Here is a 13,688-nt window from a genome sequence, read left to right on the forward strand (position 1 = left end):
CGTCGGCAGCGATCACAGCAGTAGTGTTAAACTCGGAGTGCAACGCAATTTCGCTGAGTCACCTCCACTCGTACATAAACAACAAATATATTTACAATCAGAACAAAACAAAATATAGAATTCATAAGAAAAGGAAAATGTCACCACATTCAGAACAACAGACGAGTCATCATGGGAGCTATGCAGCGTGATAATGTAACGTGTAGTGTGTGTGTCTGTTTGTGTGTGTGTGTGTGTTCATGTTACTGACCTACTCTTGCTTTGAGCGTTTCCTCTTTTACTTTTGTCAGAGGCCTTTAGGTGAAACGCTCCATCTGCAGCCAACCAATCAGAAACCTCGGGACCAACCTGAGGACCAGTCTCCGTCTTCAGGGTCAACATCAAGACAGATTCACTAGAGGAGGTCCCAGAGACAAACAAAATACTAAAATAATTCGGAGAAAAGGGTATTTTCGTGCCAATTTGAGGAAGTTTGATACATTTTGATGTAAAATCCAAAGTTTTAGGATAGTATAGAAGAACTGGTTCTGTAACATATTCAACCTCGACCAGCAAAACACACAGACAGGCCTGAAAAGGTCTGATCCGAGCTTCTCTAACGAAACAGACCGAGGGGGGGGGGGGGGGGGGGGGCAGATATCCTATAGCTCTTTGTGATTCGTTTCATGTTTTTCTCTTTTTTCCGAAAAGCAGAACAGAATGAAAAACGTGTCTCTCGTGTCAATTCAGGTTGTGAAAATATAAAAATTTAAAATAAAATCAGAAAAGGTATTTTTTTTTTTTAAGTTTACTTGTTGGGTGAATTTTGGATCAAAGGAAAAGCTGCTGTAGATTTTGTTGCACTCGAACAGGATGTGGATGCAAAGTGGCGTGCGTGTCACTTTTTTTTCCTTTTACTGAAATAGGGGACGCAGCAACACGGAGGAAATCTGTTCACTGGTTTGTCTTTGAAGACGGAGACTGGGGCGGCTCCACTAAAACTGGTTTCGGAGCTGCTGCAACTCTAAAACACCGTCCTCTTTTTGATGTGTACCATATGTGTTCACGTAGCTGCGTGTGTGTGCATGTGAGCGTGTTGAATCTTCCTATCACACCTCCATTTAAGGCTTTCAAGCTGCTTTGGATCAAAGTCAGTCCCAGGGGATAATTCAGCATAAACACTGAGTTCAGACACATCAGACGCTACCTTCACATACGGCTGAATTCAATAATTTCAGACACATTTCAACACCTACTTGATCTTTTGATTCACAATAGGAGGCTGATGTCCCGTCAATTACTCCAGCCGTCTGCTGCTGGCGTGGATGTACTTCCTTTTCCCCACAGCTTCATCTGACTCCGCCACGTTTCAGAATATGTTTTTTCTTTGTTTAAAAAATTGCTAAATGCTTGAATATTAAACCAAATGTCAAATCAGGACTGAAAAAAAAAAATCGACTGTCGCCTCCTCCAAAAAAACAAAACGAGCGGGTTGTTCACGTGTAAGACTTGAACGTGAAGCCCTGGTCTTAGAGGTCGGGAGAGCAACCGATGTGCCACAGACTGAAGCCAAAGGAATCAACAGCGCCGGGGAAGAGGGAGGAAAAGTGTTAAAAATGCTAAAATGAACCCCACACTGGCCACGAGATTAGAATAGATCGACAGAACATTAGGCTATACGCGTCATCATGATGACCGATGGACATCCAGCTTTAGAAACACATCTGACTAAAAGGGAAGGAACAGGAGGACAAGATCATTTTCTTTTCCGGAGTTGGATTTAAATAAATATTCTGTTTTTGCAGATTTTTTTTTTTTTTTTTAAAGCCATCTTTTATCCTCCTGCCTGGCGGGTTGAGACGAGGGGGCCACAGAGTCGGAGAGGAGGGGGGGGGGGGGGGGGGCTCTATGTGAAGTTCTGGAGGGGCTGACTGACCCTCATGCAGGCCCAGTAAAAGGCCCGGACTAAGGTGATGAGAACCAGGAGCAGCAGCACGGCCCACGAGGCGTAGATCCCCTGGAAGGTCTGAGCCTTCACCCACGTCCCGGCCTGAGGAAGACAGAGGAAGAGATATTCAGCCGACACCCATTAAGCCTTTTAAAAGACATAAAAGCACATTCTGAATTGTTATGAAGCTAAAACCAGCACAACTATAATCAGAAATACATGCTTATGTTTGAAAATGTCTTTAAATGTGTTATCAGAGCCATTCATCATGATTTCAACAGCGCCAGATAACAGCAAATAAAAACAATAATGATAAAAAGGCTCCTTCAGGTTTACATTTCACATTATATATTTGTGTTCTTCATATTTATAGTCATTAATTATAAGGTTTCAGGTTAAACTACAAAATACAAGGCCTTCATTACATATATCTGTCACAATATTGTTACCACATGTTTTTTTTGCAACTTCCTAATAACGATATCAGCAAAGATAAATGTAAAACAAGGAAACGCAGCCATTCAAACATGTGAGAAGCTGAAATATCGCTTTAGCTTTTTTTTTTTTTTATATAAAATGATTATTAATTGATCTGCAAAATATTTCTATACAACTTTTAATACAACACAAAGCACTTAACAAGACAACAGTTACTCTCCCACATGGATCCACAGAGTATGATTAATCCACCTGCAGCCGCCCGATGAGACGACAGCTCATCTCACGACTCTAAAGAACATTTTTCATGCGAGAGCTCATCGTCAACACTTAACAGCGAGTGGCTAAGAGAGGAAACGTCTCTCCCATCAAGTATTAAGTGTGCAGCTGCTCAGAACAAAATTATTTAATGAAGATGGCGAGAATGACTTTGAGGGAACCCACAGGGATTTTCGTGACAATATGGAAATACGAGTTGGAACGGTTTGAAAGTCACAGCACTGGAGCAAAGCTAATACGGATATAAAACATCAGAAGAGTTAATGAACCTTGTTGGATTGAACATATTGTTGCACTGCTCGTATACTGAATATATATTGTCCTGTGTTGACAAACAACAGATTATGGTAATATATAGAATGAAACAACAGGCAGGGGATTCAGGGCGAGAGGCAGAGAAGGTTCTGTTGGAAGGATGCTTTAAGTTTAAGGACAGAAAATACTTAACAATGGAGTAATTATATGTACATGTACAAAAACATACACGTTTTATACAATATGTATAATTGTAAAAACACCAAGGTGTCAACCCACAGTGTCGCCCTTCGGTTTGTGAGTTTCTGTTTGGAAGCCTCAGCCCCCATCTTGGTTTTTGTGAGAATACAGGTTTCTGGCACGTTAGCATTGTCTTTACACCAACACTGGTTTGAACAGCAGGGACTGTGCATTGACTTCAATTTATTCTTTCTAACCCTATCTCTAACCATAACCCTGAAAACAACGTCTTGACTCTCTAACAACCCTTTGAATTTTTGACGTCCTCCATAAGGACCAAGACTCAATCTGGTCCTTGCTTAGATTAGACGCACAAACACATACAAATACAAACACACACAAAGTGAAAACGCTGTTGAGGTGAAACTGAATGAATGAGTAGAGTGACCTCATTATGTGTTAATGTTCATTTTGTCAATGTGACCTTGGACCAACAGTATCTAATCAGTCTCATTTCCCTCTGTGATTCTGTCTCCTCTAAACGGTTGAGACATTCAAATTCTTTGGTTATTCAGTTTTGGTTTTGACATTCATCCATTGACTCATCTCATGAAGCCTCTCTTTGATTTCTGATCCCCCCCGGCTCAGGTGAACTGGACTCAACAAAGTCTAGTTCGGTTTGTTTCTAACACTTGGATTCATTCATGTTTTCCCATTTTTGATCAAAGATGGAGCAGCTTTTTGTTTGATGAGTTCAGAAATGCCGTATTTTCAGTTCTACAGTGAGAGGGAAACTGGACGGGCTCCAACACTTCAATTGTGTTGATTTTATGAATTTTTAATATTTAGTTCAACCCTCCCTGTTTGATCCACCTTCATTTAAAACCACTGCTTTCGTATTCCTGATTAAATTCACCTGTTGAAACATGTAAATCACTGAGGATTAATCTGTCAAACTCCGGCTCTTGAACCATTCTTATAATTGAAACCTTTTCATGCCAGGTTGAGATGTATATATTTTTTTTAACCACTGTTATGCAACGTTGTCGACAGCAGCAGATTTATTGTCTGCACAATAAAGGTCACTGTTGTCTCTGCTGGCAGACACGTATCCTGTCATCACTGATTTACGTTGTTTGCTGCTCATCTTGCGCCCTCTGCTGGTCAAAATCTACTTTCAGACTCTTGCACTCCTTTTCTCTTTCTTGTCTCTAAAAACAGATCTACTGTAATTTAGATAAGAGCAAACAACTATAACAGAAAATATAATATGTCCTGACAGGTTGTGTGCACATGAAAGTGGAGCGTACGAGGCCTAAGATGGCAAAACTGTAGAAGAAGTAAAAGGGGGAGTTACAGATTCAGAGTAATTGATGGATACCAGTTGTATTTTCTTCTGTCAGCTCTGCAGTTATTGATAATCTCTTTTTAAAGGGGTGAACAGGTCTTAATCTCTCAGATATCAGTGTGTTGTCTCACCATCAGCCCGGCGCTGGAAATGCTAAAAAGCAAGCAGAGTAGAAAACACCACAAGCTCCGCCTCCGGGGGTACCTCTGACCAATGGAGGAGCTGCAGGACAAAGAGAGAGAAGAGAACTTTATTAGGAGATGAAATTCAAATGAAACTCAAAAGACAGGACCCAAGTGTCCCATTAGACAGGACACTGAGCCGGCATCATAACACAAGGACCCTGAAACTATTATTTACATCTTTGATTTTCTAACGTCTGAATAGTGGTTACAGATTAACTTGGACCCTTTTTTTTTAAAAAAGCACAAAAGTTTCTCCAGGACCAGCAAGTGTGTATAAGTTATGAATCTATATTTACTGCAGCCTAAAGGAAAGAGCGGGACTGAAAAGACAAACGACGGATGATCGCGATGCACCTGCAGAAAATCAAATTCAATCCACACCTGTCGGGGCTCAATCCATCATGCAGCTATTTTGGATGTGACGAGTTGAAATCTCCTGACTAAAGCCGTTTGTAGAAACTGCTTACGGTCACCTTGTTGCAGGGACACAACCAACACACTGGCATATTTCACTTTGCAGCCAATTCGCTCGTGATGTTAAGAAGCTTATGGAACCGGTGGTTTCGGGAATGTGATTAGTAGTAGTTAGTTCAAAGACGATTCCTGAGGCGCAAAATATACATGGAGCTAAATCCTACAGATCAGAAACCTCATGATGTTATAGTCTGGTTTTTCTCCTTTTGACATGAACTCTGGCAAATTGGCTCTTGACATTTTGTGGAGTTTGCCACTTTATATATAAAGAACGCAGCAGTTCAGGTCAGAACATTCAGGCCAGAGGTGGTTTCTGGGTAAAGCAGCAGGAGGCAGGACATGACGTGTAAATTACTCTGTGATAAAGTTCAATGTTTGTGTTTACAGCACATTGACACCAAGTTGACGTCTTCATTGGCATGTTCAACATGTATGACATGTCTTTTCCATCATGAAATGTTTGTAATGTAACAAAAGGATGCCACAGGTTTGATTCCCAAAAAAACGGTGTGTTCTGTCCTTGAGAACTCCCCTGAGGACACTTCCTGCTCACTCTCAGGTTTTTCTATTTTCAAAGCATGAGATAAAAAGTAAAAGACAAAAATCCAATTTATTTAAGTACAGTGAGCATGATGTGGTGAAAGGGATTAATTGCTTATGGCTACTTACACTTTCCTGCAGTGTGGGCATCTGGCCAGCGTCCGGTCTGTGAACTCTGTCCACTGAGAATCACAAAGAGAAAAGATGAGGGATCAGTGATGATGATAACAAAACTTAAACTCTCTGTTATCACATTCAATGTTAATATCCAGTGTTTCTGCTGCGACATATGTCAAAAGAAAGAAAAGCAACAACCCTCACGTTTGAAAAGCTGGAACCAAACAATACTAGATAAGTGACTTAAATAATCAATAGATCAAATGAATAACAACATGTCTCCACTATAAGCCAGCTCAAGGCAAATCTGCACTGATGTGTCTGATCCTTCGAATGCACGTACACATGATGCGCAGCCAATACAAATCTTATTTACCTTATTCAAATTCGCCTGCAGCTGCACTTGGATTGATGACACACTTTCAGAAATGTAATACAACTATCCCAGTTCTTGCCAACAGTTGCTGCTTACCATACAAAAAAAAAATATGATAAAGAAAAATGGCTTTCTCTCAGGGTGTAGACATTTAGCTCCCTCCCTGACGCTCAGGTGTGTTTATGAGAACACAATCCACTGTGCGTGCTGTACATTCTTCTTATTCTGATGGAGGCGCCGTGTGAGGAGCACGGAGAACCTAATCACTAAATCTGTGACAAAGGGTTCAGTGCGACGCCACCCGGGGAGCAGATCTGTATTTTCATTCAGCCACCGTATCTCTGAGCAGGAGGGGAAGGTCCAGCTGAATGCTAAACACCCTGAACCATCTATCTCACATCTGTTTACGGCCCGTCTCTTCCCTTTCTCTGGCCGAGCCGCCCTCCCTCCTTTCAGCAAATATCCCAAACCATCTTTATCTGTCCCACACATTGTTAAAGAGGAAGTAAGTTAAGACTTTAACTTTCCCTTTAGCACAAAGTGGCCAGAGTATATCAGCTGAGAGTTTAGAGGATTATTGATCTCGACCAATAACTCAACATTTATTTACTTGGCCTGGTGCAACAGGGTTTTTGGCTTTGCAGTTGTGCAGTGAAACGTTTAACAACACACCTCCTGAAACTGTCACAGCATATTTCAGCTGCTGATAGAAGCCAAAATGACAAAGCAATTTTTCATTATTCAGCTACTTTGCACAACGATTCATCAACTCTTCAAAAACACTTATTTGATGTGGGCTTCCTATAGTGAAAGTGATTGTTGGTTGTGTCTTTTATAGGTTGTTGTCGTTGAGACAGAGGCGCTGGGGACTTGTGCCAGAGACTTTAACTGAGGCTGCACTGATGCCGGATTTCCTACTGATTGCCAAAGAGGTTGATAATGGTAATCAATTGCTGTCAGTTTAAATAAAAGCAATACCACAAAGGCTGAAGTTAGTAATTAGAGTCAATTGCTATTTGTTTAAACCTACGCTCATTTGCTCTTCTGTATATTAACGATATATCTTAGGTCTTATCTCATCTCATAGCGGTTTTTAACAGCTACCATCTGTCGCTCCAGAGAGAAAAGGATATCACATTGCTCTAATGTAAAATGTTGACTGTCAGAGAAACTAATTATGCGAGTGGATCGAGAGTGAGTCAGGGACCTAGTCAGCTGACGAGTGGCCACTGGGACAGGGAGCCGGCTGCACTTCATCAGTGAAGCACATTAATTTCACCTTCTTTCTAAAGGCTCAAGTCTTTACACGGCTCTAAATCTCAGAGCTGTGAAAAGCAAAAGGCTCAAAATGAAGAAAAGCTCAGACGTGGACATTTGAGCTCAAAGGATTTTGGACCATGTGCTGACCTCTGAGGTCAAGAAGGATTTGGTTTGTGATCCAGATTTGAGATTTTCACCTTCAGGGGATATTTGTTTTTGTTTAGTCTTACAATAAGTTGGGAAATTTTTAAGCATCAAATTAAAAAGGACCTGTACGTCTCTCATTTATGCATCAATCTTTTAGCCAATCTGCAAATTTCCCCCAAAATCAAACAATTCCATTAACTCTAACTTGATGACTGTTTTGATTCAAAATCAAGTCTAAAAATATTAAAAACAAAGAAACAGTTGAGTGTTACCAGGAAGGTGTTGCTGCAGTGTCCACAGGAGACGCGGGCCCCGGCTGGCTGGGGATCAGGACTGGCAGGACCAGGATGAACTGGACCCAGATTTATTATCCTCTTACTGTGAAGAGACAGACCCACATTCAGTCGGAGTCCACACCACCGATGACTCAAGATATTATTCAGTGTTTGACGTGTGAAGCTTCACTCTGCTGATGTGGAGAAGGCAGCAGCAACAGATCATGCTCATCCTCATCATTACCACTAACGCTGCTTTACTACAACCGACCACAACAGACAACAGACCACTCAGCGTCAGTGATCAGGCCACATCATGTCGATGTGTCTGGTTTAGTCTGACTGACCCGGACTGAATGCAAAACAGTGAGACTGAAGATGAATTCTACAGAGCAGTTACAATCGGGAAAAGGGGCCTTTGGGGATTATTTATTTGTCTTTAATAAAATGGACAACCTGTGGTTGGATGAAATAAAAGCCAGAGCGGGGACAGCTGTGTCAGAGTCAAGATAAATCCCACTTCTCAGCTAGGAATGCACAAGTCTGTTTGTCAGACAAAGTGATTTAAAAGAAAGATAAAGAAAGATTTAAGTGATAAGAACAAGATTTGCTCTTTGTTTGAAAGGCATTAAATGTACAATAACGTCAAAGAAATGACTGGTTTAAGAGTAGATGTGATATATTTTTTTAAATGGCACTTTTCATGAAATAATGTCTTGCCACGGATTAACATGCAGACCCCAATTAGCCTCGAGTCCAACCCTGTGATCAGCACTGACACTGACAGATAAATTATAGATTTCAGATATGTATACTTTACAGTTTAACATGACACACATTTCAATAGCAGCAGAAGATTAAAGAAAGAAAAAAACAAAAAAAGAGAGATGGCTAAAAATGTTGCTCTTGCTCATTTTATGCCTCGAGCATAAACAAGGGAATCTTATCTTTCTGAGCAATTACACCCGACTGCGGCAGCGTGACGTTCAGATGAGCTGCCAGAGCCGAGTATTTCTCTGTGACATCAGCCGTGTGTTTGTGATGATAAAAAACACAACACATTGGCATCTCTTTGACCTGGAAGAATTGATGTGCTGCTTTTCACTCAGCAAGTTTCCCGACAGAGGACAAAGGAAATCTCTCTTTTCTCTCTCAAATTGGATGTGAACTTGTCATCAGCCCAGTGATGTTTTCTTTATGCCCCGGAAAATAAAAACAAAACTGCTACACAACTGATCTATAGCACGGGTTTGGAACTTTCCTGGTTTACTGTGATCTGTGGCTTCTGCGCTCATTCTGCCCTCTGATATGATAATGTGAATGGATTTGCTAAATGTGTATATGGCTGGTAGCTACACAGCAGGAATTTAGAGTATAATTAAAGCAGAAAGATACTGAATTAATTACCTCCGCTTAGGAGGATATGTTTTTGTTTGTTTGTCAGCAGGATTACACAAAATCTACACAACATATTTCCATGGAATTTTGTGAAGGGGTTAGGCATGACCCAAGGAAGAATCTGTTAGATTTGGGAGCAGGTAGGAACTAAATACAGGATACTTTTCCCCCACTTACTTCACAATTATGGTGTTTTTCCACATTTTGGCTGATTTCTCCATGAATAATTCATGGGCCTGATGAAAATCAGTCAAGTTCTGGGGACTGATATCTGAGTGCGTGCAATTTGGAGAATCAAATACAAATCCAGATCTAGTGAATCAAACCCCTTTAGACCAGATACAGAATTGTCCCTTTCATGTGTCTATCTGCTTCGGTATCTGCTTTTTTATGTGGGGCCTTAGGTCTTAATGGGTTGAATAAGGTTTCATAAGGAAACTGTTGGGCATTGACAGAGGTATGAATTCTACCTTTGTGCTTTTTCTGTGTTGACTGTAAATTAAATCTTAACATAATTTCCATTTGTGAATAAAATATGGATGTGAAAAACACACACGCTACACACAGTGTGTGACCCATAAAGCTACACCTCTCATAATATGAAGGACATGCAGAAGTGAAACCCATGATGCAGCTGTTCTAATGAGGCTGTTATTTCCTCGTCCGGCTCGCTGAGCACTGCATGTAAGCTGCGCAGGGAGCAGAGTCTTAATTGAGGTACTGTTACTCCCACTGCACCTTGTATCCTCTACTTCACTTCTCTCTCTCTCTCACATACAAACTAATACACAGTATGTACACACAGACACACACATTCATATGAGTATTAATTTCCCACCAGTATGGTCGGGGACAGGCGATCCTCTGGGAAGTGACTTTGCAGATGAGCAGACAGTTGCAAGGGCAGCGAACGTACTTCTTCCCTGCTGGGGCGTTCTTAATGGGCTGCAGAGGGAGTCAGAGAGAAACAAGACAGTAGAGGTGAGACGACAAATACAAAATAAGGGTAAATAACAACCCAATTATTCTTGATAGACCAGAATTATCCGATAGGACATGAGGGAGTATGTATCTAAGAGAAGCAGCTGTAATGTAGTTGTAGGTTAGGAGCCAAGGGATGGGAGTAAAGTACAAGGAAACCTACGTTTCTGCTTGTTACTCCACAAGTGGGCTAGAAGATCTGATTTAACAGCTCCTCCTGAGTCATGGTAGTAGATGAGGTAAAGAAAAGAGTTAAGGGTGCTTCTGGAGGTTTCCACAAGTTAGATTTAAGACTTTAAGACCATAATGGATGGAATATCAGAGTCCCAGAATTACTGACACCTTCCTATATTTGAAGATAAGGTGAAGTAGCCGAGTGGAGAATAACCTTCAAAATGAAACATTATCTCTCAGACTACAGACAGAGACAGTTGGTATCCACAGTCTTTCCCACAGCCAAGTGTAGTGAGATAAATGCCAACCGCTCTGTTTGTAGATGATCGGTTGTCAGTTCCACAAATTCTGGTTAAATGTCTGTTAGAAAAGTGCTTTAATGCTTCTAATTTTAATAATCCCAATAACAACAGAGAGAGAAACAAAGACAAAAGGCTTCAGAAATGTTTAAGCTACCAATTTGGATTTGATAAGGAGAAACTTGTACATTCGAAATCTGCTGTTGCTGATTGGAATTTAATTTAAAATTCACTACACGAGCTTCACAGCGACTCTAAACAGCTGCTACACCTTCTGTTCAATTTTACAATTCTATTCTTTACAAGGTTTGTGGCCGTTTACAACTGTTGGGGCAACTTTCTCTGTATCACCTCATTAGCTCACATAACACTGCAGGCCAGAGTCGTTTGTAGAGTCCATTGTTCTCTGAGAGAGAATCCGTGTTTTAACATCATGCACGTCGCTACTTCCACTGGGCTTTAGATAAGACTGCTGTCTCTCTGGTGATGGGTGTCTCTCCACTGCATCAGTAAACTCTCATGAACCAGACCTGCTCTGTTATGAACACCACATAAATCTGCTGTGGGAGGGACGTTCAAAGGTGGGAGATAAGAGTGGGAGTGAAGACTAATATGATGAGTTGGGGTGTATTTGATTTTCATTGCATGATTAGCTTTTAACAACATCATCTTCATAATATCTATACACAAATAATCCATTAAATCAAATTTAAACTTTGTTTAGTGAAAATCAGAAATCCAGTTAGTTCTGCCATTAATTAGTAAAGTAATTAAATGTGCTTCTCCTCTATATGTTGTCTAAGAAAATCTGGAATGAATTTTGTCTTCACAGTTATAGAAATGTCAATTATGTGAAGGAGGACCAATAAAACAAATCAGAGCAATGATTAGTGTCTGTGATGGAAAATCAGCTCTTTGCTTTTCAGTCATCAAATGAGCCACTTGATGTCCAACATGGTGGAAACTCTCAAATCCCAATCTCCCTAATTACAGTGAAGTTCCCCTCACGTTTAAACACAATGCACTGATTATTCAAAGGGTTTTAAATAATGAGAACTGTTTTATTGGAACAACTTTTCAAGAAAAAGTTTCACAGGGATTACAGAGACCATTAGTGACCCCACTGTGAGCTCTGGGGATTATACAAAGTAATGTTGATACTAAATCTGTTGGATTTTATTAAAAATGTCAGTCTCCATTACTTTGAGTCATTTATAGCATCATTTGTGACAAGATGGAGGTAGAAATATTAGAGGATTAACCTAACACACCCTGTGCGACGAGCGAAAATGGAAGATACTGGACATGTTTATTTTCCATACGAGTGTGTTGAATGCAGTATATACAAGTAGGCTGTGTATGTGCTATACATATTCCTTTATAAAACGTACCGTGGCTTCATTGCAGACCCCACACTTCACCACGTGTTGGTGGATCTTGCCCTCCACGGAGATCAGGCTCTGACACACCCTGCAGTTGATAACAGGGGCACTGCCGCTCTCCGGGGAGGTGAGCGGGGAGTAGGGTGGAGGATCCTCCCCGAGGAGCAACGAGGGCTGAGTTGGGCTGGGGAATGGGGGGAAGCCTGGATGGGAGAGGGGGACAAGGAAGGAGAAAGAGCGGTGAATAAAACTGCAGCAGGATGCAGTGAGTGACAAATGAAGGATTGTTGGGAAGGAAACACAGTCACAAAGAGTTGCCTCAACTCCCATGACAAGTAACTTCTTACGATACGATTAACTGGGTAATACGATTTCACCTCGAGTTCAACTGAAAGGAGCTTTGGAGGGAAAACACTCCAGGAATGCTGAGCCGTGTTTAGTCTCAACACAAACAGGAGTCTGTGTGTTTGTCAGAGTCAGAGGGAAACTGAGCTGGTCACACTTCTGTCAGCAAATCTGATGCAACACAGAGTCTGATCCCTGCACAGGACACACCAGGCCAGCAGATCTCAGAGCAGCTTGAGGGGGCAAAACATAATTACGAGTCATATCTCAGGCTTCTTCCATTAACGTCTCTAGACACAGTCCCTCCCTCTGTGAGCGGCCATTGGTCGCAGCTGCGTCCTGCAGCCTCCAGCAGCAGCCTCCATCACGGCTCTCATCCCTGTCAATCACATCAGGTGTTTTCTGGGATGCTAGCTGCCTGAGTGGTGCACTGAGCTAGCTTGTGGGAACCAGTCAGCTGCTGCAAGACGTTCACACAATAAAATCTAATGTGTGTAAATAAAATACAGCTTAGAAATGATATATATGAGCTCCTCAACTGAAGCTGTGCCGGAGATCAGCACAGCTAGATGGCAAGCTACTAGCTATGAGCGGCTGCTAGGTTAGCTAGCTAGTTAGCTCAGGGCTGATTCCCTTCAGCAACAATATGATAAAAAAACAGTTTATTAAATACACCGGGATTTGTTCATAAAAACAACCCGACAGCTGGCATCACATCCTGCACGTACACGGACACACGCAGGCGGTTCTTTGTGGCTGTCACAGCTGAGCTAGCCGGGTACCCAGAATGCCCAGTCAGTGCTAGGCTAGGCTAGCTGCGGCTAGGCTAGCTCCGGCTGGGAGTCGGGCGGAGCGCCGGGCACCGGGGATACTCACTCAGGGGTTTGTTGGGCACACCGTAGGGCGCCGCGCCGGGAGACACTCCGCCGTTACCGCTGCCGAGAGCTCCATCTCCCAGGTCGGATAGTAACGGGGACCGCTCGCCGTCCGCCATACCGAGAGCGAGGCGCTGGGGAGGGGGAGCGAGCGAGTGGGAGCGTGGACGCGGACCGACTCGGTGTTTGTATTGTTGTGTCGGAAACGCAGGCGTCACATGATCACACCACCGCCGCGGCTGCTGCTGCTGCTGCGGTAACGGAGCTCCGGGGGGGGCGGCTCCTCTCACTGGTTCCCCCCCCCCCCCCCCGTCATCCACAGACTCAACTCTGTGTCTCTTTGATTAAATGTGTTTTAATGATTTTCACTAATTCAACAACTGTAGAGTCTTGTTGTACTTGGTGGAAAAGTTTTTGGTCTTTTACAGGAAAA

At 42.2% G+C, this 13,688-nt stretch overlaps 1 protein-coding gene across 1 annotated transcript; it reads right to left on the reverse strand.

Moving 5' to 3' along the window:
* Positions 1–624: 624 nt before the first annotated feature.
* On the reverse strand, positions 625–13,469 carry pip4p1a (phosphatidylinositol-4,5-bisphosphate 4-phosphatase 1a). The gene is made up of 7 exons (XM_062405018.1): positions 13,257–13,469; positions 12,045–12,238; positions 10,038–10,144; positions 7,799–7,904; positions 5,756–5,808; positions 4,559–4,649; positions 625–2,029 (listed from the first exon to the last, which is right to left on the reverse strand). Exons 1-7 carry the CDS (start codon positions 13,372–13,374, stop codon positions 1,886–1,888), a joined length of 813 nt encoding a protein of 270 aa, XP_062261002.1. The 5' UTR covers positions 13,375–13,469; the 3' UTR covers positions 625–1,885.
* Between the last annotated feature and the right edge of the window lie 219 nt (positions 13,470–13,688).

Source organism: Platichthys flesus, chromosome 14 (genome assembly GCF_949316205.1).
Source record: "Platichthys flesus chromosome 14, fPlaFle2.1, whole genome shotgun sequence".
Lineage (NCBI taxonomy): Eukaryota > Metazoa > Chordata > Actinopteri > Pleuronectiformes > Pleuronectidae > Platichthys > Platichthys flesus.

Excerpts from the sequence above, each read along its gene's own strand:
- pip4p1a (XM_062405018.1), bottom strand. The coding sequence starts at position 13,374 with ATGGCGGACGGCGAGCGGTCCCCGTTACTATCCGACCTGGGAGATGGA. Across the intron at positions 10,145-12,044 it reads GGGTCTGCAATGAAGCCACG|CCCATTAAGAACGCCCCAGC; the intron begins GTACGTTTTATA and ends CTCCCTCTGCAG. Across the intron at positions 5,809-7,798 it reads ACTGCAGCAACACCTTCCTG|TGGACAGAGTTCACAGACCG; the intron begins GTAACACTCAAC and ends TGTGATTCTCAG.